The sequence below is a fragment of the Trichogramma pretiosum genome, unplaced genomic scaffold (assembly GCF_000599845.2).
Source record: "Trichogramma pretiosum strain Unisexual culture from Peru unplaced genomic scaffold, Tpre_2.0 scaffold7, whole genome shotgun sequence".
Taxonomy (NCBI): domain Eukaryota; kingdom Metazoa; phylum Arthropoda; class Insecta; order Hymenoptera; family Trichogrammatidae; genus Trichogramma; species Trichogramma pretiosum.
Window position 1 is genome coordinate 1953333 of NW_019641639.1, and position 23131 is coordinate 1976463.

At 41.6% G+C, this 23131-nt stretch overlaps 1 protein-coding gene across 1 annotated transcript in view; it reads right to left on the bottom strand.

The window, feature by feature from the left end:
• Positions 1–23131, bottom strand: part of LOC106648583 — a 128326-nt gene that overhangs the window by 75282 nt on the left and 29913 nt on the right. The window contains exons 3-4 of the mRNA XM_014365619.2: positions 12615–12959; positions 10822–11144 (exon numbers count right to left, since the gene is read on the bottom strand). Coding sequence (XP_014221105.1) covers positions 10822–11144; positions 12615–12959 — 668 coding nt within the window. The remainder of the gene's footprint in view (positions 1–10821; positions 11145–12614; positions 12960–23131) is intronic.

Here is a 23131-nt window from a genome sequence, read left to right on the forward strand (position 1 = left end):
AATGCTGCACGAAGACACGCAGGATTATATACCTTATAGCAATTGCCATCTGATTTGTGTATATGCTATGTGAAGCATATGTGCTGCATGTATAATAATATCATGCAACGATGCGAACTTTCGAGCAATACGAGCCTTCCTTCCTTGCGCGCTCGCTCGCATTTCGTTCGAGAATTTATCAATAATGGCCGCTGCTTGACGAATGGGATAATATGCTCACAGAGCGAGCTTTCTGAATATGACCTTAATTTTTTAACGATCCGATCGTCCATACACATATGAGCTTTGATCTCAATTGGACTTGATCGATATTGTTGCCTCTTCAATAATTTATCGAATTGATGGGCTCGCGCGCTACTCGATTGTTGTTTACGATCTTTCGTATCGAGTATGGGAATGTATCAACGAGCGGGTCTGCCCTCGGTCGCGCGTAGTATCCAGCGCTTTATGGAACTTTTTATCTATAAACATTGAACGATTCCATACGTGGCCAGCATATATTTCCTCTCTACAAACGTAAGCCGGTGAAGAATACGTCATTTTTCCGATAACCAGCCATTTTTATATAAATGAAAAATGACACTTCTCAACTTTCAAATCGAAACAACGAGCAAAGTGTAGGAGTAACATATCAAGCTATAAAGCCGGACAGAACTTTTTGGAATTTGGAAATTTTTTCAGTCGATTATTGGATCCATTATAGGTATAGCCAATCGAATGTCGCGTGAAAGAATGTCCGACCATGTATTACATGCTGTACATTGGATTGCAGCATTACACTTTTCTACTCGTAGGATACGTGCCACCGTGCAGCGTATACCGATATTTACGAACGTATATAAATATAACTGAATCGTTATCTGGATGGTGGCGCGAGTGTAACGAAGCGATAAGGAGGTCGATTCGTTTGATTGGCTAGCTCTTGGCCCGAAAGGCTTCGTACGATCGCTGCAGTGCATCGATACTTTTTCTCTTTCTTGATGTGTATATAGTGCCATTAAAGCCTGTACAAGGCTCACATAGACTTTTGGAAAACGTTTTGCTATACGTCAAGCCGGAAACTCTCGGCCGGCTAGTAACTGCACTGTACTCGCTCGTGCTGTGCGCGCCCGCGCGCTATTCTCTACCTGTACGTGTCCACGAATTTTTCAAGTTCTCCAACGCGCTCGACTAAAAAGGATTAATTAAGGAAATGAACGTTTACGAGCAATAGCCTCTTTCTGAGGAAATTCAATCCTCCGATTTTATCCGGCCAAGCGAATAAATTAATTTACGTAATTTTCAATTGCATAATGAGTGTATCGCAGTTCTTGAATCGTTTCGTTACTTCATTGTAATTAATGTGCGTGCGCACATAATAAACTGCCAGGGCCAATGCTGCCAATCAGGCAATTCGAATGCATGTAGCAGTCGATCCAATAATAAAAATAAAACTTTACATAAGGAAAGTGAAACGCAACAGCATCGTCGGCAGCGGCAGCAACGGGGTCGATTTAGCTTGTAGTAAAATCAATAAAGATCAATGGCCTGCAGCAGAAATACTTGAGAACTCGTCGCAATGCTTAAGGTTCTTTGCTTGCTCGCAAAAATCAATTCCACAACCATGTCATAATATGAATCGTTCTTTTCACTCTCTATCAAATCCAATGAAAATCACATGCAATTTTTGCAGTGTATCTACTTTGGAATGCATATAAAACGTTAACAATCAAAAATAAAATTAAAATAATCAAATATGCTGAAAATTATCCCTCCAAGAAAAAAAAATGTCAGCAGCATTTGAAATCCCTACAAACACACCATCTGTAATTCTGAAAAATGAAGAATTTATTCAAAATAGTGAAGGAAGAAAAAGTTGAAAAAAGAAAAGAGAATCCAATTTTCCAGATTCGATAAAAAATTATAAAATATATTTTCAACAGCAAACTCGTCAGACAACGTTACGTAGGGTAATACGTTAAAAACGTACATATATTTAGAAAGTTGTGGAGATACGATTCATTAATTTTTTTTTTGCCACCTTTAAAATTTGATCGTTTATCGATGCTACAAATAACTTTATAAGAAAGCTAAACGCGAAAAAAATAATAGCCTTTCTTCAAATAAAAATGAATTATAACATTTTATTGATTGTTTTTTAACTTTTGATATCTAACTTTATTATTTCAAAAAATGTCGCTTTATTCGAAAATTCGCTTAATTTGTAAAATGTATTCAATCCCTTAAGATTTGAATTAGCAGCGTTTCACTGTGTATTATATGTGTTCTGCTGCGTACCCTGTTTACTGCATCGTGTCGGTATAGTTGCACCACTGCGCACAATGTTGTATGGCGTAGTTTGGCGTCGTAAATATACACTACTATACCCTCATCACATACGCATAGTTACTATCGATGCATGTGTATTTCGCTTCACTGCTCCTAGTGAATGCATCGACATATAAACTTGCTACATACGGAGGAAAGAGAAAAAGGAGAAAGAGAGAGAGAGAGAGAGAGAGAGAGAGAGAGAGAGAGAGTGAGTGAGAGAGTAAATTTATAAATGTTGATATAGTCGGGTCTCGATCATTCCGAGACTAGGCGTATTTTTTTTCGTCTTATTTTTTTCATATCGCGTACCATCGCAGAGGTTAAAAGACGAATAAAAAAAAAAGGTTTCATTGTTGACCAGACAAACGAATGTCATTGGATTCGCCATATACAGCTACACGCTCATAAGTTTATACTTATATTTTTATACGTATTTTCAGTTGTATTTGATTTTTTGAAAGAAAGATAGAGGCGGAAAATTTTTCGACGATGAGGTTGCAGGGGATTTTGCGATGCAGTAACAGCCGGAGAATATGAGAGAAGTTTTCGAAAAGGAGATTGAGAAAGTCGTACGAGCAGCAACAGCGACAGTAGTAGGACGATATACATAGGTATGGAAGCGATTCTGCCAGGCGCTTAACTCTCGGGTGAGATTTGCATCTTCCTCCCCAATAGCAAAGAGAGATGTCACGCGAGCTTTGCAACGAGTTTCCGACGTCGACGTCGACACGGAGCGCGCGCGCGTATTTGTACACGTGCGACGGACGGCGAATGCTTTCTTTTTCCGCATTAAAAGAAAAGAACGATGACGGACGCGCGCTGTACGATCGACGTGTTTCTTTCGATTTATCACTCGGATTTTTTCCCCCTCTGTTTTTTACTATCCGTGTGTGTAGGGCATTTCTCAGTAGAAAAGAAAATGCGTGCGAGGCGCGTTGAACTCGATTAAACGATAATTCGTCGTTACTGAAGCGAAAGAGACGAAATCTATATTGGAAACTACTTATGAGGACGAACAGAAAATGCCAAGATTTTGCTTTGCAGTCTAACTCAAGCCCAAAGAATCGCGACTCGGAGCGGAATGAAACGCACGACACACGCGCTTCGATACTCTCCAGTTTACATAAATTTACTTCCGCGTATAATGTTGCTGCGTTATAATGCGAATCGAGCGCTACGGTTCGGCTCATGCGCTCCAGTTACGAATGCGCTTGCACGCGTGCACTAGATCTGGCGACTCACTCGGAATAAAAAAAAAAGCAGCGCGAGGCATCGATTCTCACAGAGCTCGGGTGTATATTGTGGCAAAACTATACACAATAAACAAGGCTCGCGCGCGAGTAAAGCCAGTGTTTAAGGCACGGGTTTGCATATAATACACGAACGCCTTGCACAAAAGTAGGTTAAGCTAGACCGTTGCAGTGTTGCAGCCTGTGGTTGGGCATTGGCATTCTATCTATCGAGCAGCACGGCCGAGCGGTACAGCTAATACACACCTACACTCGTACCGAGAGACAGAGCAGACAACGCGGACAACAGACTCCGAAGTGCAACACAACCACGAGCAGCTTTGTTTATGCCCCACTCGCAACTCCACAATGTATTCTCTCTCTCTCTCTCTCTCTCTGTTAGCCACTACTCTTGTTGCATTTTGACGCGGGTGAAAGGGTCACATTCATACTCATTTTTACACATACCTACCGCTTAAATACTGCCTCCCCTCGAAAATGATGGGAAAGCAAAGAGAAGATGAGAAAGTGGACTTTTTCCTCTGACTGAGAAATTGTTCACACTTTGTGACGAGATGTTATTTATGAATATTATTACTAATGAAAGCAACCTGTCCATTTCAATTAAAAAGTCGTGGTGATTCAACGTTGGCAACATTATAATAACAAGGATAAATCGAGATGAGATAAATAGCAGGCTACAAGTTTGTGCACACGTGAACTGTCAGAAACATCTGAATTGAAATATAACTCGATGTTTAATTGTAATTTGCAATCTCAGTACCTCTTGTTCAACTCGTGAAATGCAAGTATTATTAACACTTGCTGTGAATATTATCATCAATGCTGCAACCTAGTACCGATTATAGACGGTACAATTTCTTTAATATTTTCGATACTATAATTCTTTGTTTAAAAAATGATAACAATAATAATAAATTAATTAATTAAATTTTTCGTCATAATATCGATTTTCAAAAAAAAAAAATGGACTCAAACCGTTATTACGTAGTCATTTCACCACGATTTTTCAACGAGATTAATTTGACATTATTAATGTGACATTAATTGTGTTTGTTCAATATCACTTTAGTAAAGGGTAATTTACAAAATAAAATCTTTTTTATGGATGATCATGAACTTATTCGAATAAATGTCAGAACGGACATACTACGAGCACAAATTAATTTAGCTCTGCCCAGCCATTGCAGAAAAGATATATTATGAAAATTGAAAACTGATAAGATTAGAAAATCGCAAGTAATATTATATTCTGTCATGGAGAAGAAATTTTTTGATTTATTCACGTAATATACATGTCGAAAAGTTAAATATACTCGTGCATTTAATTAAGCACTCAAGTGTAGCCATATCACTGAAAATCAACAAGCCCATAAAAAAGCTCTCAGCGCATGCGGACATAATGCGAGAAAGCAAAAGGGAAGAAGAGAAAAAGAGAATCGCAAGCACACAGAGCGTAAAGCTTTATGTGTATACATAACGCTAGCTATCGCAAGCTTAGTCGGTATAGGTGGGCATATCGTGTAGTAGTGGCAGTAGCAGCAGCGTAGGAAGGAGGATTGAAAGAGTCACTGCTGCTAGTGTTGAAAAACATGTTTTTCAATGGTCGCCATACCGTCGGGTTAACTCACCCCTCTTCGTTCTCTTTTTCTCTCTTCTTACTCTCTTATTCTCCGTCTCTCCTTCGTCGCTCCATTCCATCGTACTATCGAACGACGAACGTCGTCGAACAGCACTTTCTTCGAGAGACGTGTCTATCAATTACGTCACTCGCGAGCGCGCGCAAGACTCTGTAAATATAGCAGCTGGACAGTACAGAGAGAGAGAGAACGAGAGCTCGACAAGAATAAGAGAGGGAGTATAGTGCATTTATATATATAGAAACGATAAGACTTTTGCGAGCTGAGCGGGATCCATTAACCTTTCGTGTGTGCGGCTCGCATTGTCACGTCGTATAGCCCCAGCAACGAGATAGATAGCCTTCCTTTCTTTTCACGTCGAAACATATAAGACAATCCGTCTACATATAATAGACACTTACACAAATCCACACACGCGCGCACAAACTTGCAGATACACATTTTATAAATGGGTATGCATTATTGAGGATGGGTTTTTTTTCGCTCTACTTTGTATTTCGCACTTATGGCTGATGCAGTCCGATGAATGGCTACGCAATCGAGGGTGTACATACACAGTGAATCAGATTTTTTTCTCCCTGATATAATGATAGCCCGATATGACGAGTACACCCGCGCACACGTGTTTGCGAAATATACACTTACGTATGTAATGATTTTTTGTCCAACCACGATTCGACGCGAGAATTAAATGTTATGTGTAGGTTACGACAATGATCGATGCTCAGTCGTGTGGCTCGTTACAAATCGTTAAAATACCAATGCAGGGCTACGTTCACTAAAATACATATTCAAAAATCACGACTCGTGCCTCCCCTGAGTGCTTCCCTTTGATTTGCTACATCATATGCGAAAACGTATTGCACAGCGTGAAGTTTTCAAGTTCGTCAAATCTCGCGCGTACGCGCACTCGACTCGAATTGTTTCGTCGTTAAGCATTTACTTTGAAAATAATCGATACATCTTAGAAAAACGTAAAAATAAAGATCGCGAGGGCCGAGGACTGACACAAAGATCCGACGTGTTAATACGGATAATTTACATTGCAGCAGCGATCGACTCACGTTCACGTTCGAATGCACAGCGATCGGATAAATCGCCGCACATTTACCAAAATCCATATCTCATAAGCCCGCATAAATCAAAACGAAATTCAGCCACTTGACTGTTTACGTTTTATGCGCGTGCGTAATGGCATAATGAACAGGCTGCGCCCTACAACGTCGGTTCGCAAGCATCATTTATCTGGCGCACAACAGCCGCAGTGGCTGCATCCAAAACTTTCAGCGGTAAACACGACCACAGAAAATCTCCTGTGGCATCAATAACTTATCGCCTCTTTGCCTTTGCATTAAGCTCCTAAAAATTGTAAGCCCATTGTCATAATTGCTAGTGCTGCCGTAAATATCATCGCCTATCACGATCAATGTCTTTACGTGGCTACCACGAGCGTGAATCCTTGATGAATTTAATAAAAAAACAAAACTCTTTGAAACTTGCAAAACCTGCGAGCTAGCTGTTAAAGTAGACGATTTTCTTTTCGAGGAACATCTTGGCTGCCAGCGAGGCAGTAGCAGTACTGCAGCACCGAATCGAGTGCCACATAGTATAGGTAATATCAGAAGAGAAACAGAGAGAGCGAAAGACCAAAATTCACTCATTCATTGAGCTCGGTCGTACACTGCTGTTGCTGGCGCTGCTACTTCTGGGAATTTTTTCGAATTCATCGCGCGTATAGGTTGTTGGCAGTGCCAGCACACCGCGGCTCTGCCCGTACAAGAGAGTCTGCACTCTCGACTTTTTCCTGTGTGCAGCTGCTGCCGCGGCGGGTTGCTTTTGCTTAACGAATAAGACAGAGAAAAAAGAAATACTGAAACAGAATTTCAACGGATTATTAGGGTTGTATTCGCTTATGTGTGTGTCGCTCGTGTTTATGTGTGTCTGTGTTTTGCGCACTTCTCGAGAGTAAATGCGTGAGCACATATAGCTTTTATTTTGGCTATAGTATTAGAGAGATAAAGAAAGAGAGCCAGAGAGAGAGAGAGAGAGAGAGAGAAACAAATGCATCATCAAAGTTGAGCAAAAATTGGCAAGAAACACGTATAAGCTGAATTAGATTGGCAATATGAACTCAAAAGTTTTTTATTGGTCGAGGGGCGAATGCTTGTTCAACTATATTTTTTCCCTTTAACGATGCTTGTGGTGAGCCTCCATCACTATACTATTGCGTGTAAAGAAAAGAGTTTGCTTTAACGTGCGGAAGTTGTTTAGTATTTTCATTATAGGGTGAGGTACGTGTGGGCTCTTTTGACATGATACATGTAACATGCACACTGACTCAGTGAGTCGTTCGACTCTCGGGATGTGCTTTTTTTATTGCGCAAAAAAACTTTCCCTTCTTATCAACATATATTATACGCGCACGTGCGCACACAAACATATAATACATAATTTTATAGCGTCGTGAATACTTTTACATCTTCTCGATTCAGAGCCAATATATATGGAATTATTACGAGCTCGAAAGTGTATCATCAATGTATTAAGAGGCAGAACTTGAGTACTACTGAACCATTTAAAGAACCCTATTATTGACGGTATTGCGGGTATTGCGGAGCTTCTAAACTACTGTATTAATTCGTTAATATCTTTCGGGTGTGAATCACGTGGTAAATGTATTGACGCCCAAAAACTAATAGACACGCCGCAAAGCAATGTATACATTGTATATTTTTGAATTGCAGCGCCACATGCTTGGCTATACTTATGCAGCTCGATTCATTAGTCAGGCTCGTGCCGCCGCCGAGAACTTGATTTGTAGCTCCAACTGGGTATCAAACGTGACTTAGCGGCATTATGCGGTCGTTCGTTCGGCACGCAGCGTGGCGTCGAGGCTGGACCACGAAACATACCGCTCTATATACCTATGTATGCACGCGCGCGCCGCTAAGAGTTCAGCATTCGCCATTAGAACTGCCTGCACGTCTGGCAAAACGTCTTTCATGCGACATACATACGCAAGCCCAATTATAGCGTAGTATGCGCCCTGACATTTGACGCCTTGAAAAATTAAATTACAAAAAAAGTGAACAAAAAATAAATTATTAAAGGAAATGAAAGAGAGAGAGGAAGAAAATACAACGAAGCTGGTCCTCGACAAAACGTACGACGTACGCGAGACAGCGGATTACGCGTTTCGAGCTGGTATAATCCCAGACTCACTTGGGTGCATAGCGAGGCTTGAGCAGTGATGGAGCGTTTCTCTTAGCGACGGCGCGGCGACGACGAGACGAGGATAACGATGTGCCTCGGCAAGAAAATCCATTTGCCGTCAAAGACCTATCGATAGATTTTCTTAAGCAGTAAGGTGCGTACAGCAAAGTCGGTATTTTTGACATTGTTACGAACAAAATACATACGAGTTTAGCCGACCTAGGTGTAGTTGAAGGAAAGAGTGGAGGATGGTGCAAGTACTCGAAGACGCGGTAAGCAATACGCTAGGCAACGAGACGACATTTGGTCTAAGAGGTCTGCGGAGCATAATTAACTCGCGGCTGACTAAAACGATGCTCCTCTCGCTGTCCCGAGGGAAGCCCGGGTAAATGCCGCAGAGAGCCGCGCCGATGTTGCCTCAGCGCATGCAAGACGGCGTGCAGCGAGGGATGATAATGCTAGTCGAGAGTTATCAGGCAAACAAGCTAAGGCGAGCGTCTTGCGAGATTTATGCTACGTTGAGATTAGTGCGATGTTGCAGCTACACCAGCCGGCGCGCCATCCAATACTCCGGAGCAGTAAATGTACGTATGGCACGTTGATAAGAGACACAACAAGGTCGGGCAATTTTGGCAAAAACTGCCCGCAGCTTCACTGATTGAAACTGCGAGCCTACTGCGGCCTACTATAGCGATAACTACGAGGCTGCGAAACTTTGCGGTCTCAGTCAAGTACACAATTCCGTTATTACCGGTTGACTAATTGTTGATGCGAGACCGTGTGGCATGATTTAGAGGCGCCTTTATACATCGAACAGCCAACGATCGCTTATGCTAATGAAACTTTGATCAATCGGCTAATAGCCTTAGCCCTGCGCACGAACGCAAACGTGTATACAAGCAAATCCATTCACTCACACTTGTATCGTAGAGCAATACGCTCGTAGCGCTTGTCTACTTGCTATACACAGCACACGATAATGTCTGCATATTATATACATATATACGGGTTCGCGTCAATAGTCGATGGTGGGACTGGTGCAGATAAGTGAAATAGTTTTCTGATTCTGGCGCAAGGATATTTCGCATAGGGCTCGGGCAGCCGCGGTGTTGCAAGAGCGCACTGTGCTCTTATACTTGAAGCAGCAGCAGCAGCAACGGCGACACACGAAAGCGATAACGATCAATGCTAGTCTTTGTCGTCCACGTGCATGTGTGCGCTGCTCTCGAGTCTTTGGCTGCACCGCGCGCATACGCCCGTAAAATGAAAAAAAGCAACACATTTTAACGGTAAAGGCTTCGACGAACGCTATACTATACATAAAATACCATTGGCAGCAAAGCGAACGCGCTCCACGCTTCGCCTTATGCCGCGCGTACTTTTTTCTTTTCTGCGTGTATCTCGCACGCTGCATTGGCGACAATAGCGTCATTCAAGCGGTACGGCGGTCCCCGCTGCCTATACTTTGGTAGCTAGTGCCAAGCGCGGCGCGGAGCAACACGCCTTTATGCCGCATAATGCGCCTCGGCGTAGGTGACTATGATCGACGCATGTGTGCGAGCAGCTCGAGCTCGAAGCGAGCTAAAGGGGGGAGGCCCGCGAGAGAGAGAGAAAGAAATAAAGGCGAACGAGCGACTCTGATGGGTGCCATCGGCAAAGGTCGATAGGTCGCGCGAGCACCAAGCTCGACGATCGCTCCGCCTGATACGCGCCATCGTGCGAGCTGACTTTGCTGACCTTTATTGCACCGCCGCGAAACTGCAGGAGCGACGAAAGCCGTCTTCCAATACGACGGCTTTACATGCGCACCCATCGCATTATTATTTTTCCTTTTACTCGGCTGCGCGCGTGCAGCCATCGCTTCCCGTTTAGAAGAGCATCTGCAAGTTTTGATGGCGTCGTAAGGCGAAAATCGCTTTAGCGAGCGGGCCCGCTAATAAAAACTCGCAATCGGTAATCCGATGCCCGATGACTTTCAACTTTGCAGAGAATTAATCTGCTTACCGTTACAAATCATTATAGATCCGAGTCCGTGACATTAGAGCCAGCCCGAGCAAGCATGAGCTCCTTTCGAAACTCAAGCTCTAAACAATGGAAGATGTGGAATAAGTCACGCGTAGGCTACATATTTACGTCGCGGTTTAAGAGCCGCGCGCCCCGAGTACGTCGGCTGCAGTGACGCTAATGAAGCTGCGGCAAGCTGCGGAACAAATGACGACTCATCGTCACCAGTTCCAAAACTTGACTCTCGCAAAAGTACGCCGCAACTAGCAGCCGAGCATACCCCGAGCAGCACAACTTGGATGGCAACTTGCAACGACTCTAATCGATACTGCTGTGCGCGAGCTGTATAGTACATATAGGAAATTATTTATGGAGAATTGAAATGCTCGGTCAAGCCGACTTACCGTTTTTTAGGGATCCTAACGCCTGCAGTTTTTTCCAGCCCTTCTTCCAGATCATGGCAGCTTTGACTTTGCTGCTGTTGCTCGAGACGCTCACGGTGCCGTTCATTCGATGATGATGCTGCTGAAGCTGTTGCTGGTGAAGCTGCTGCAGCTGATGCTGGTCCTGCTGTTGCAACGAGTGCAGCGGTAGATGACGCAAGTTGTAATACTGATGAGACTGGTGGTGCGGCATCGAGCCGTTGCAGCCGACGTAATGGCCGTTGCTCATGATTTCCGGGGTGCTAGTCCTCCCGAGGCTACGACGCAGCGAACCCAAACCGGATCTGCATTTGCAACAGACGACGCAGACAGAGAGGATTAGATAGAGATTCGAGAATTCCTGCCATGCGGTTAATGAGAATGCGTGCTCAAGGTGTTGAGATAAGACGCTCGACAGACGAGATTATCGTCTAGCCCGACGAGAGGGGCTTCCATGCGAACAGCTGCACTAACTACTCTGATATGCCGAGCAGATATACGTTATACGCCCGACGAGCCAACTGATCGATAGCGCGCGAGTAGAGTCTTTTGGGGATCCGGTAAATAATATGTAGCCTACAGTCGCATACAAAGTACACGATTCAAGGGGGCCCTGGAGTAGCAAATTGATTGCTCACTATCCGATGAGTATCTCCTGCTGCGTCTCGGTGCGTCGCGACGATCGCTCTAACGAAATTACTCGTCACGAGTCGAATTAGATGTCCTGTTGCAATTTCACCGAGCTTGTTGTGCCTTGCTTGCGAGTCGATCGCGAGGGACTCGGTAACTCGGAAGGAGCTGCGCAACTTTAACGGGTGCACTCGCGCCAATACGCGCGCCTTACGAGGCTTACCTCTCTTTATCGCATACGCACAGCATGTACATAAATGCGGTCTACAAGCGATCCAAAGATCAACACTGGATGCTATTGTAATTCACCGCGACGTGTGCACGTTATCGGTCGTATCGCTTCCTTTTCGTTGCTATTACCTCGACAGAACGAGACTCTTGAATTCGTAGCCCCAGCTCGTTCAGCTCGTTCGCACCCAAGCCACTACGGTGCTCGTTCTCCGCGATTGAATTTTTCGCTACGATCGAGACGAGTAGCCGAGTTAACTCGGCGTATGTTTCTACGGTTTCTATGTTGCTACAGTTTCAATTTCATTCATCGCTTCGATTGTAGAGAGCCGCGAATGCATCGTGCGCCTATTTTTATGAATCTACGCATGCGAAGTTTCGATTAAAGAACAGAGAGGAACTTTTCTATCCGAGAGAGGTTTTTCACGCTACAAAACTCCGATGTATCGTTGACTGCGCCACGTCGATCTGCCTACATTATCCATCACGGTTGCATTTTATGCTGATTCGCTGAGAAAGTTTTTGCTGAAGCGTTATCAATGAATCAGCGGTTTATCTGTCACGCTCTTCGTCCCCTGCGAGCTGCGCGTGCCTACGCGTGTGCACCGACTCCCTGTACGTATATAGTATGTACCCGAGCACGCTTGAAATAAGTTGCAATGTGAGTTATCGCGAAGAAAGTTAAACGTTACAAGGTAAAAAAACTTTGCCAAACATTTTCTCAAGCCAAAAACTTTATATTATCCGAATGTCTGATAGGGTAGCTGCGCCAAGCTCGCGCGCAACTGTGCGTGCACCTGTTCGCTTGACCCGAAACTTTGGTACTTATAAGCCGAGCCAGACGGACTCGTAACTAAGTTGCCTTGACTCGGACTTGGCTCGCAGTACAAGAGAAGGACGAGCGTAATAGTCGTTACCTGTAACTGGCACTGGAACTGCCGCTGAAGCCACTGTCGAGATCGGCGGCGCACGTCGCGATGGGCGACGATAGCATTTCGTGATGGACGTGGTGGTGGTGGTGGCCGAGCATCTGCAGCTCCGTGGCGTTGCCGTTGCTGTGCGCCACTGCGCCGCCGCCGTTGATGGCCACGACGTTCTGCTCCCTGTCGCCGTTCTGATGGTCGGCCATCGTTGGCATGAGCATCGCCTCGACGTCGAGGTTCAACTCGCCGAGGACTCGCTGATGACGAGACTGGACCTCTCGCACCTCGTCGGCGACCAGCGATCGCCTCGAGCCATGTAGCGCGCGCCGGTACTGTCGGCTGTAATAGAAAAAATTCAACTTTTAGTAAGAATTGTCACATTTTTCGCATACTTATGCTAATGCGCTCGCGCGCTCCAACTCTGTAATTCTGTGTACACGATTCACTTGTGCTCGTGTGCGTGACGAATATTATGTAAATGCCGGGAGTTATTCGCACTAGCCAACATTTTAATCCAGCAGCCAGAGGAATTTTAACGGTGAGCTAATACGAGACAATATTTACGACGATTGACAAACTTATTAGTTTGCAAATTGCAAAACGTATATCTTTTATGAATGATAGCCAAGTTTTATCGCCGCAACGTGAGTCAGAAAAATAGGAAAAAACTTGGATCTTTCGCAATTGAGAGGTACGGCGCAGCAGCAGCAGAATAGCAGCGCAGTCGCTTTCAAAAAGTCATAATAATTATACACCTGTCAACTGAGCAATGATTACACATCTCCATCTAGCAGAGTACTCGTACCTCGTACCTTTTCGCATTAATCTTTCCAAAGAAGAGGACATTTATATTTCGTGCAACAACGCGCATATTTAAAATCCGCAACGTTTTCTCCTCTCCAAGTTTTGCGTATCCATCTGTATTATGCAAAAACAAATGAGTTTCACGGAAAACTCATCAAACTTCTATACATAATAATATTAATGCCTATACCTATAATACGTGTAATCTCGATCATAAAACTGTTATAAACTCATCGGTCAGGTCTGTCGAATGACCAGTTGTTGCGAATCGTTTCATTAACATCAACTAGCCCCCTCGCTTTAAAAAAATCCATCTTCCAAAAAAGGGACTTGAATGTGAACGCATATATATATCATGTGCGTGCGGGCATATGCGTACACACGCGCTGGCAATTTTTCATTCTACTGCCGATGAATATCCTGATATAGTATGCATGGAAAAAGAGGTCTTTGACTGGGGCGTTTATGAAATTCTCTTTGTAGCTGTATGTACATATTCTCGTTAGTGAAAAATTGCGACAAAAATGTTTTCGATATGCGGATTATAGCCTGGCATACTATCCGTGCTACCGGCCACCGGTGGCAGCTTGTGCGCATTCGTAATTTCGATTAAATCAAACAAGCACATTCTTTGGGTTATCGAGGACAGTTAAGTCCTCTCCTTGAGTTACAATCTTTTTCAATTGCTGTTGACTTTATGCTTGACAGCGAATATGTTCACGTTATGCTGCTCTGCTTCGAGTTGTCACCCCTAGCCCAATTTTCGACAACCTTCAAACGCTATTATAATTGCCACGAATGTAATTCAATATATACTTTTTTACATAAGAGAAAAATGGAAAATCTAATTTCGTAACTGTAAAAATTATGCAAATTCAATCAGAATAATTAAATTAACGATAATCACGAGTCAGATATACAATGCTGATTTCGTCAATAAAACCAAAATTAAAACTGGTATAGTGAAACTTCAAGACATAGTTTGAGCGTTTAATCCTCAAATGATAGTATAAATTAACTATGTATCTTTTGTATCATTTTATGTTTCAAAGTTTCTAGAATTTTTCAGAAAAATTTCGTGATAATAACGATATCATCGTTGAAATATTGACCATTAATAAATTAAAAGAGGTTTCTAAGAGGTTTCTAAATGTCGTCCAATACAGAAGCCGTAAGTTTATAAAGGTTTCGATCTTACATAATCCCAGAAAAACAAGATTTTCTACATCATGAAAGAGCATTAGACTTTGATAATTCATTCATTGTCGTGAAATAATATGAGCGTTATGCTCGATTTGAACCGTTCAATTATGTCAGTCGGAGAAAACGCGTTTCTTCAACCTAAAAATGTAAAATATGTTGGTAATGTGCCATTAGTCACTGTTACACGGCGTTTGCTTGTCACCACTCGTCATTACTCCGGATTTGACCTCTCACGCGATTTCTCATGTATAGACGAGCGTCGCGCTAGACACAGCGCCAGTGATGGTGCGTACTGCAACGGAGTGAAGAGTAACTCGGCTCAAGGCTGTCAACGCCATTTTCACCGAGTCGGGTAGCGATGTTACGGGCGACAAAGGCCGATCACGCGACTGTATGATAGGGAAAAATAATTAGCCAATATCAGCCGAGTACTTATGGAAGATACGAATTTCGTTTTTGGAGTCGTTGTGTACTTCTTGGGAATAAATGTGGAGCTATAAAGACTCACTGCAAATCACGCCTAGTCCACTTTGATAAATTGAATATTTTCAATAATTCGCGTCTTCTATGCACTGTAGAAAAAATTACGATGAAAATCGAATGAGTAAGTATAATTTATTTTTTGTGCATATATTATACATTAAGACGTAAATGCGAGAAAAATAAAATTGTAAATTAAGACAAAATGTGTCCAAGGGAGAAAAAAGAAAGCGTGAAAGAATGTCCAAGCTAAGGCGTATGCGCGCGTTGGAGTATACTTGAAAAAGTAATGTTGGGCATTAGCTATAGACATTAATTTAATTCCACGATAAATATTCTTCAAGTAGCCTTCGATTGCGGACTTGATTTGGAGAAAGAAAGAGAGAGAGCGAGAGAGAGCGATAAACGTCAAATCGTCCTCTTGGCGTCGAGAGTATCATACACTCACGAATGCCTATAATCACATCTACCAACTCAACAACGATGAATTCTCGAAACTCGGCAGACCGAACGCAAGTGATGACTACGGCATTTTGCGATATTGTACGTGTGCGAACGATCAAACTCTCAACAACACTAGTAAAAAAGAGAAATTTGTTATAAATGTAAAAATGCCTCGTATGCAATTGGAAGCCTCAGACGATGCCTTAGGTAGACGGAGATTGCCGTCGTCATGTACACGATTGCACAATTTATCAGGAATTTAGATTCTTAATGTCAAACCTCTATTTTGGCTCGTTTCTCTCTGTACCTCTCTTTTTTTTGCGCGTTTTTCTATTTAAAGCAACTGGAAAGTATATTCTGTCATCTGAGGTCGATAAACTTGACGTCAGAATGAATCTTGCACGTATAAATAATAGACGATCTCTGGCCTACATTTATCGGAGCAGAATTTCTGGGTCTGGCTATCGTCAAGAAGTAATTTCTAATAAAATTGCCCGCCCGTGCCAGATTGAAGCGCATCTGTCCCGATATGCAACTCGCTGAAGATCAAAAATAGTATATTTTTCAACGGATGTAGTTGTGACTGTTCAGCAAAATGAGGGGTTATACTACAAACAGAAGACGAATGATGTAACGAATTTTGTTGAAAAACTATATCTGCACCAGTTGATATTACCAGTTAATACTATTTTTTCCACAAAAACCTATAAATGTTAAGTTTGGAAGGTTTACTTGGTTGGCGTGGCTGCACAATGCGCTCGCCAAGTCTCTTAGTAATAAGTCGCCTTTGAAGAGTGGCGCGCTTCGTGCGTCGCACAAAGAGTGGTGTTATCATGCAAACTGGTACAAGCAGTTGCTTAATCACTGGATTTGGCAAGAGCAAGAGAGAGAAGTAGGGAGAAAGAGAAAGAGAGAGAGAGAGAGAGAGAGAGAGAGAGAGAGAGAGAGAGAGAGAGAGAAGAGATGTGGAAGAGAGGCAAGGCAGCGACGGCGCGACACGACAGGTGTCTCGAAACTTATGACGATCAATTAGGTCTGAGGCGTATGTGGTAGTATCGCAGTTTACCAGCCTGTTTATTTTGCTGCGTTAGTGAGATGGTAAATGCGCCAACGAGCTAAGACACGCTCGCTCTAAAGTGCACAGCCTCTTCCTTCTCGCTTTTCGAGACAGCTGATTTTCATACTTTGCTCTGCTGTTTTACTTCTTTTTCTCTTTTATTTGCACCTGCACTTCAGAACTCGATGTCAGCATACTATCTTTATTTTTTTACAACTTTCCAAATCTTCTTTAAATTTACTCATATGAACTTGACTATCTATTTAGAAGATAATGATGAATTTGTCTCAGAGAATGAGCATAAGAACAGGATGAATATGTCATTATTTACTAGGCGAAATGATCAGAACATTTTTTGCGGTATCCATGTAATTCTATTGCGTGATTGATATAAGAAAACTGGACGAGGGTAGGAATCAAAAAGAAAAAGGAAAAAAAGGAAATCATAATAATGAAAATTGAAAAGAAGTTTATAAATAACAATATTTAGACTTGTTTATTGCAGCATAAACATGTTTGAAACGAAGCCTGATCAGCTGTATCTGTGTGTACTCGAGCATTATTATTTTGCTTTAATTTAATAACAAGCCATCAAGCATGGAAGTATTTAATCTTGGAAATCGATCGATTAATCTATACCTTCTCCCCTTTTATGATTATATACAGGGGAGGATATGCTTCAACCGAAGATTGTAATATGAAATACGCTTCGTTATTCTGAATTATGGGCACGGAATATCAATCTTCAGAAATTAATAATTAGTAATTTGATCAGAAAGAAAATATAAATAATACTCAATCTATGTACATTTGTGATGCATTTTACGAGTATTTGAAATAATTTTCATGAAAATGAAAGTTTTATAAATAATCGATGAGATGTTTAGCTTTTTTAACCCTTAGTTCACGTAAAAAACATCATAAATTGATTTGATAATATACATTCACGGTTATACGTGGCGATGAGTTATAAACAGAAATTCAGTAAAAAAAAATTGCGTGAATTCTATATTTTTAAAATTTTGAACCGCTATATTTGATCTATCTGCCTTTTTAAATTAAAGAAATTTATGATCCAATCCATAATCATGTCAAAAACCTACTATTATGCACTTAGATACAAAAAATAGGTGAAAAATAGGTGAAGTTTCTGACTAGAATACGTTATATAGCGTAAGGTCATTGACTTACAAATATTTGACATTAGTTTGACCAAATCTTATAGGCCATGTGACTGCAAAAAAAATATACTTTGAAATTCTTCAAATGTCAGTTCTCTATATGTTTATGCGTTATAACTATAATTATAATATTCTTACACTTATTATTGTTAATAACAGAAGAAAATTCAGTATTTTGATTCGACTGTACTTTGTCTCTGCACGCTTGACTTTTTTATTGATTGAGTTAAAGTATATATTCTACTGTATTATTCATTATTGGAATTTGAAAAATGTATCTACGTGCACATAACAGGAAATTTTTTCATATAATACTTGTAACGAGATAACATCTAGGGCTTTCGTTGTTTAATGTTTGCGTACGAATATAAATCAAAGTATAGGTCTTATTAGCAATTTTTTTTCTATGTAACAAAAAAGACGAACCTGATGTCACTGAGACGGATTACACCTGATTTTTTAGCTTCGTGTTCAACAGATTTGTGGCATTGGCGAGTTCTCTAGTCAAGTCAAGGTGTGAAATTTTCTTCAAAGACGTCGTCGAGGTTCTGTATATTTATATGTGGATACAACTCGAACTCCAGACAATTTTGATTCGATACGTGCCAACGCACCCTAAATCTTTTGCGAGTGTAGAGCGTGAAAATAATTCCATTTTCGTACAAGAGTCGCGCTTATAAAGTATGTTTTACACAAAAAAGAGAAAACAAGACAATTTCGTATGTATAGGAAAAGGAAGAGGAACAGAAGAAGATACGAGAAGAAGAGAGGAAGTGAAAAAAGAAAAAGCAGAGTCAGAAGAAGAAACAGGGGCATAAGATGTGCCTTAACAATTCGAGAAAAGAGCTTACTTATACTCGAGAGCGAAATAAGTATAGATGGAGGAAAAAGAAAGTTTCTTATTCTTATGAAACTGGTCTAAAGTGCACCCGTTGAACATTATTATCGAGCAAAGAAAATTTTCCCGATATTCACAGTAACAACTGTGCGCGTACATATAGCAGCTAAGGAGCTTAAATAAAACTTATCCTCCTCCCTTTTCGCCTTCTTCTTTAGGCTCGTGTAATGCGTAATATCCATTTCGCATGATATTTCGGCGTGTGGCGAGGGATCGTGCGATAATATTCAATATCATGTCTCCGCCTCCCTGTACACGGCTAATCATCATAGCGTTGGCCAGCTCGGCTTCTGTGTATATCCAACTAAGACAATAACCGGTGTATAATTTGGAGGTTCTCAGTTTGAGGCCAGAAATGAAGAGAAGAAGATGAGAGGGAGAGCAGGTGGTAACAAAGCATCCGCTCTGCTAGTATAAGGAAAGAGAAAAAAGGGAAGACGTTACTGGCTCGATTTTTGCAAAAATAAAACACAACGTGGTTCCATGTCTGATAGCTCGAGTAGGTTGGAAATTGCGCACGTGCGAGAGCTTTTGCATTTAAATTACAGAATGTAACATATGAGACTAGCCATACGTACATTATACGTATATATCTATTCTCTCCATCGAATATTTGTCTTTTCTTTGCAGACTAGACATTAGACAGAAGAAAGAGGAAAAATAGCGATCCTTTCTTCGAAGGTTTAATATGGCTCGATATAGATATGATCGAATATTTTATACAGCGCCGAGCTAGTGAAACTGCGCATCTCGTTTATTTTTTTCTCTCTCCCCTCTCTCCCTCTCTTCATAGATTATAAAAGGTATACTGATTGTATGTGTACTCGCGCACAGAAGCAAAGGGGAAGTTGGTTATAATATGTTGTTCGCAAGACTCCTGCTTCTGAGTTGTAGGGCGCAAGCATACCGTAAGAGGATGTATATTTGCTCTTGGCACATATGAGCTCTCTCTTTCTCTCTTTCTCCTCGAGTATACATGTAACGCGTACATGTACTTAGTCTGTCAGTATAGCGTATGCTCATGCGAGTGTGCGCGAGAAATTTAGATACGTATTATCTATTTTTATTCTTACGCTTCGGCATCTTTACTTTGAATATACACAGGTGTCTGCTAGTCAAGGAGTTTTGGCTGATATTTTTGGCAAGATATAACAATTACTTCGATCAATGAACGAGTAAGAAATGAAGATAATTTTTTTATAACCTAACCGTATAGCTGAAATCGGCGCAAAATGTTACTACAATTACAGTTTTTAACTTGGAAGGGAACACATGCAGGTATAGATATAAAAAAAAAACACAACGAGTCGAAAGAAAGAACAAGCAGCTGCTTCATTTAACGCCGACGAGCACCGGGCATACTACTGGCCTGCTACTGGGGTGCAGAGACGCACCAGTCTCAATGTCTGACGCGTGCCACGCGTCAAATCGAATCAGACCAGCTCTCTTTCGGCAGGCGTGAATTTTTTTCTACGATTTCTCTCACTCTCTCGTCTCTCCCTAAATTATCAAAGCTTCGTCCTCCCTTTTTTTGGCTCTTTGACTTGTAAAAATCCAATATAAGCCAAACTGATCGCTGCTACTGCTGCTGCTCTCGAATCGTGATGGACGATTTTTCACGAGTTTCAATCAAGCATCCTCCTGGCGCATAAACTGCATGGGCTACCAGTGCCGACGTTCGTACATCCCGATCGACGTCGTTGATGAAAAAGAAGCACAAGAAATGCCTACTGGCGCTGATGGTTGTATGACTGCGTAGAAGATCATTATATTCATAGCGTTGCGATCGGAGCCTTGTAACGCGTGTTTGAAGTATGTGCCCAAACACGTAGACTACATGCGCGGGTGCCTGCAGATAGACGAGTCCGAAAAGTCTGTCTAATCAACGAACACATTGCACGATTGACCAAAGAGCTTGAAGCGAACGCGGAACAATCAGTTGGGCAAGAGGTTCGCAGCCATGAAGCTCAGAGGTTAATATTCGGCCAGGTGTCAGTTTCATAGGTGCAACGTCAATGCGGAAATCAGAGCCGGACAAGATGAGATGCTTTTGCAAGCGCAAACATAAACGCGGATAGAGGTTGGTTGCCTCTCGTTGGCACTCTTGCAAGTTGCAGGGCATATCTCTTTTCTACACATACATAGGAGGTGCACACACGGTCGATGAGGTGCGCGCTCGGGGCTTCTCGCGTAATTGGCCGCGAACGATGCGCTCGTACACCCATCCAGATACAAACGTTCTCTCTCTCTCTCTCTCTCTCGTGCGCACGCTTTTAATTAAAACTCAACGAGGGACTTGTGCTGCGCTGCTGTTGTGTTGTCGCATATATTTCAGGTGCATATCCTACGCACGCCCATACGTCTATCTCGAACTCCTCGTTCTCTCACTCGACTTCTCCTCTTTGCGCACGATTCTACTTATTTCCGTTCGTTCGGAATTTATTTGCCACGCGTTTGAGCTTATACGCGGCAGAGTACGCATGCATGAATTACAGCAAGCACTTTGAAACTCGGTCGCAATCGTTTATCGTACAGCGAAATTCTAAGTAAATGAAAAATCGATAAAAATATTTTTGTTAGAATAAACCACCAGTGCGTGTGAGACGAAGAGAAATGATAATCAAAGAGCAGGTAAGGGAGAGAAAAATAATTTCATGCTCCTTAAATTGATAGGAGATAGAAGAAAGTCAGCAGAGTATTGTGAATAGGCTTTTATAGGCTCAATAACTAACGAATGATGAGCGAATTGGCGGAACGTATAAGCCGTCAAGCAGCAGAGGGACGAGAATGAATGTCAATCATGTAGCTTCCAAGTAATGCTGGAATAATATCGAACAGCATTGGCCGAAATTGTTTTGCAATTACAATATTATGTAATATTGTATAAAAATATAAATGAATAGCTTTTAATGCCAATGCTATGTATATGGGTGATGGTCACGAAAAGGTCGTTTTTGATGTCCCACCCGCAGTTGAAAATCGTGAATCGACTGGAATATGCGGAATAGTTAGATATTAATTATTTTTAACTTTTTCATGTATTATTGGACATTAAAAAATCATATTATGCCACCTGCAGCTTAAAAACAGTCGAAAATATCTTTGTCGTCACGCATCCAATTTTAAGAATCATTCAAATATTGTGCCATAAAACTGAATTTTTGCATCTGCGTGTCATTATAAGTATGGATATTTATACTTAAATATAAGTACTTTTGATATTTCCATGTCCAGCAGTGATAAAAATCATTTAGCGGTCATTATAGCAGTTTAAATAACGTCCATGGAAAATGTTCGATTTTGAGCCCAAAAGACAAAATTTCCAAGAAACCAAAAAAAATTCGTCTCAGTACGATCAAAATAGAGGAAGATAAATGCATTTGAAAATTGATTGATGCAATAATTTTGTTACGGAGTGTATTTTTTATGATTACTATCCCTCTTGATGTGCTTGATGTAACTTGATGTAGTCCTTCATTGATAATCAAATTCTAGGTACAAATACGCTTAAAATGAGGTATTATACATGGGGTAAATTTTAAAGCCATGTGCAATCTAAAAACGCAGTGAAAAAACGACCTTTTCGTGACAGTCACCCATATTATTTTATTTATATAAAGGTACACCGGAATGCTGCAGAAATTATACATACAATCGTAAAATGATGAGGTTTTTATGCGTCATTGGGTGCACCGTTAGAGACAAGATTTCTGAAGTAACGTAACGTTTATCGGTGCCTGATACAAGGCATTATACGTATATCGGTTATGCATTATTTTATTCTTGGAGCGTAAATTAAAGTACTTTGGTTAGAATGCGCATTGAGAATTATTCGATGGCGCAATCATTGAATGAAAATGGAAATCTCCGAATCCGTAGAGATGACTAGAGCTCGGTGTCTGTAAGTAAGAGCCTTTATCAGCTCAACCAACTCGTCACACAGAACGTTCATATAGTAAACGATTAGCTCTAGCTGCAATGGACTTTTCTTCGAAACACATTAAGTTTACATATGTACAAACATCTTGTGAAAAATTATCTAAACGGAAGCCTATCTCTTGTAATCATTCCGAGGACGTTTTACGCTTTCGAGTTCTTGAAAATCGAGAGAGTTGCCGCTGCATTAGCTACTCGTGCCGGTGTTGCCGTAGCGTCGCACTGTTATCGCAACCGTCCTGGGCCCTCTTCGGTCGGGAAGCACATTATTTCAGAGCGGAAAGCGCGCCATAAAACAATCCGAATAATCCGAAAGTTCTGGGGTAGGGGTGGCCGCGTTGACACTTTACAAAGTGGCCTACTCGTGGAAAATTCTTGTTTTCACCGAATGTGCATATTACATTCGCGTGCGAAAGATCTAGCTTGTTGGAGTCAAAATACGCGAAGGAGTTAAAAGATGCCGGTTTAAACATACATACAGCCAGCAGAGAGTTGCATGCACGTAAAG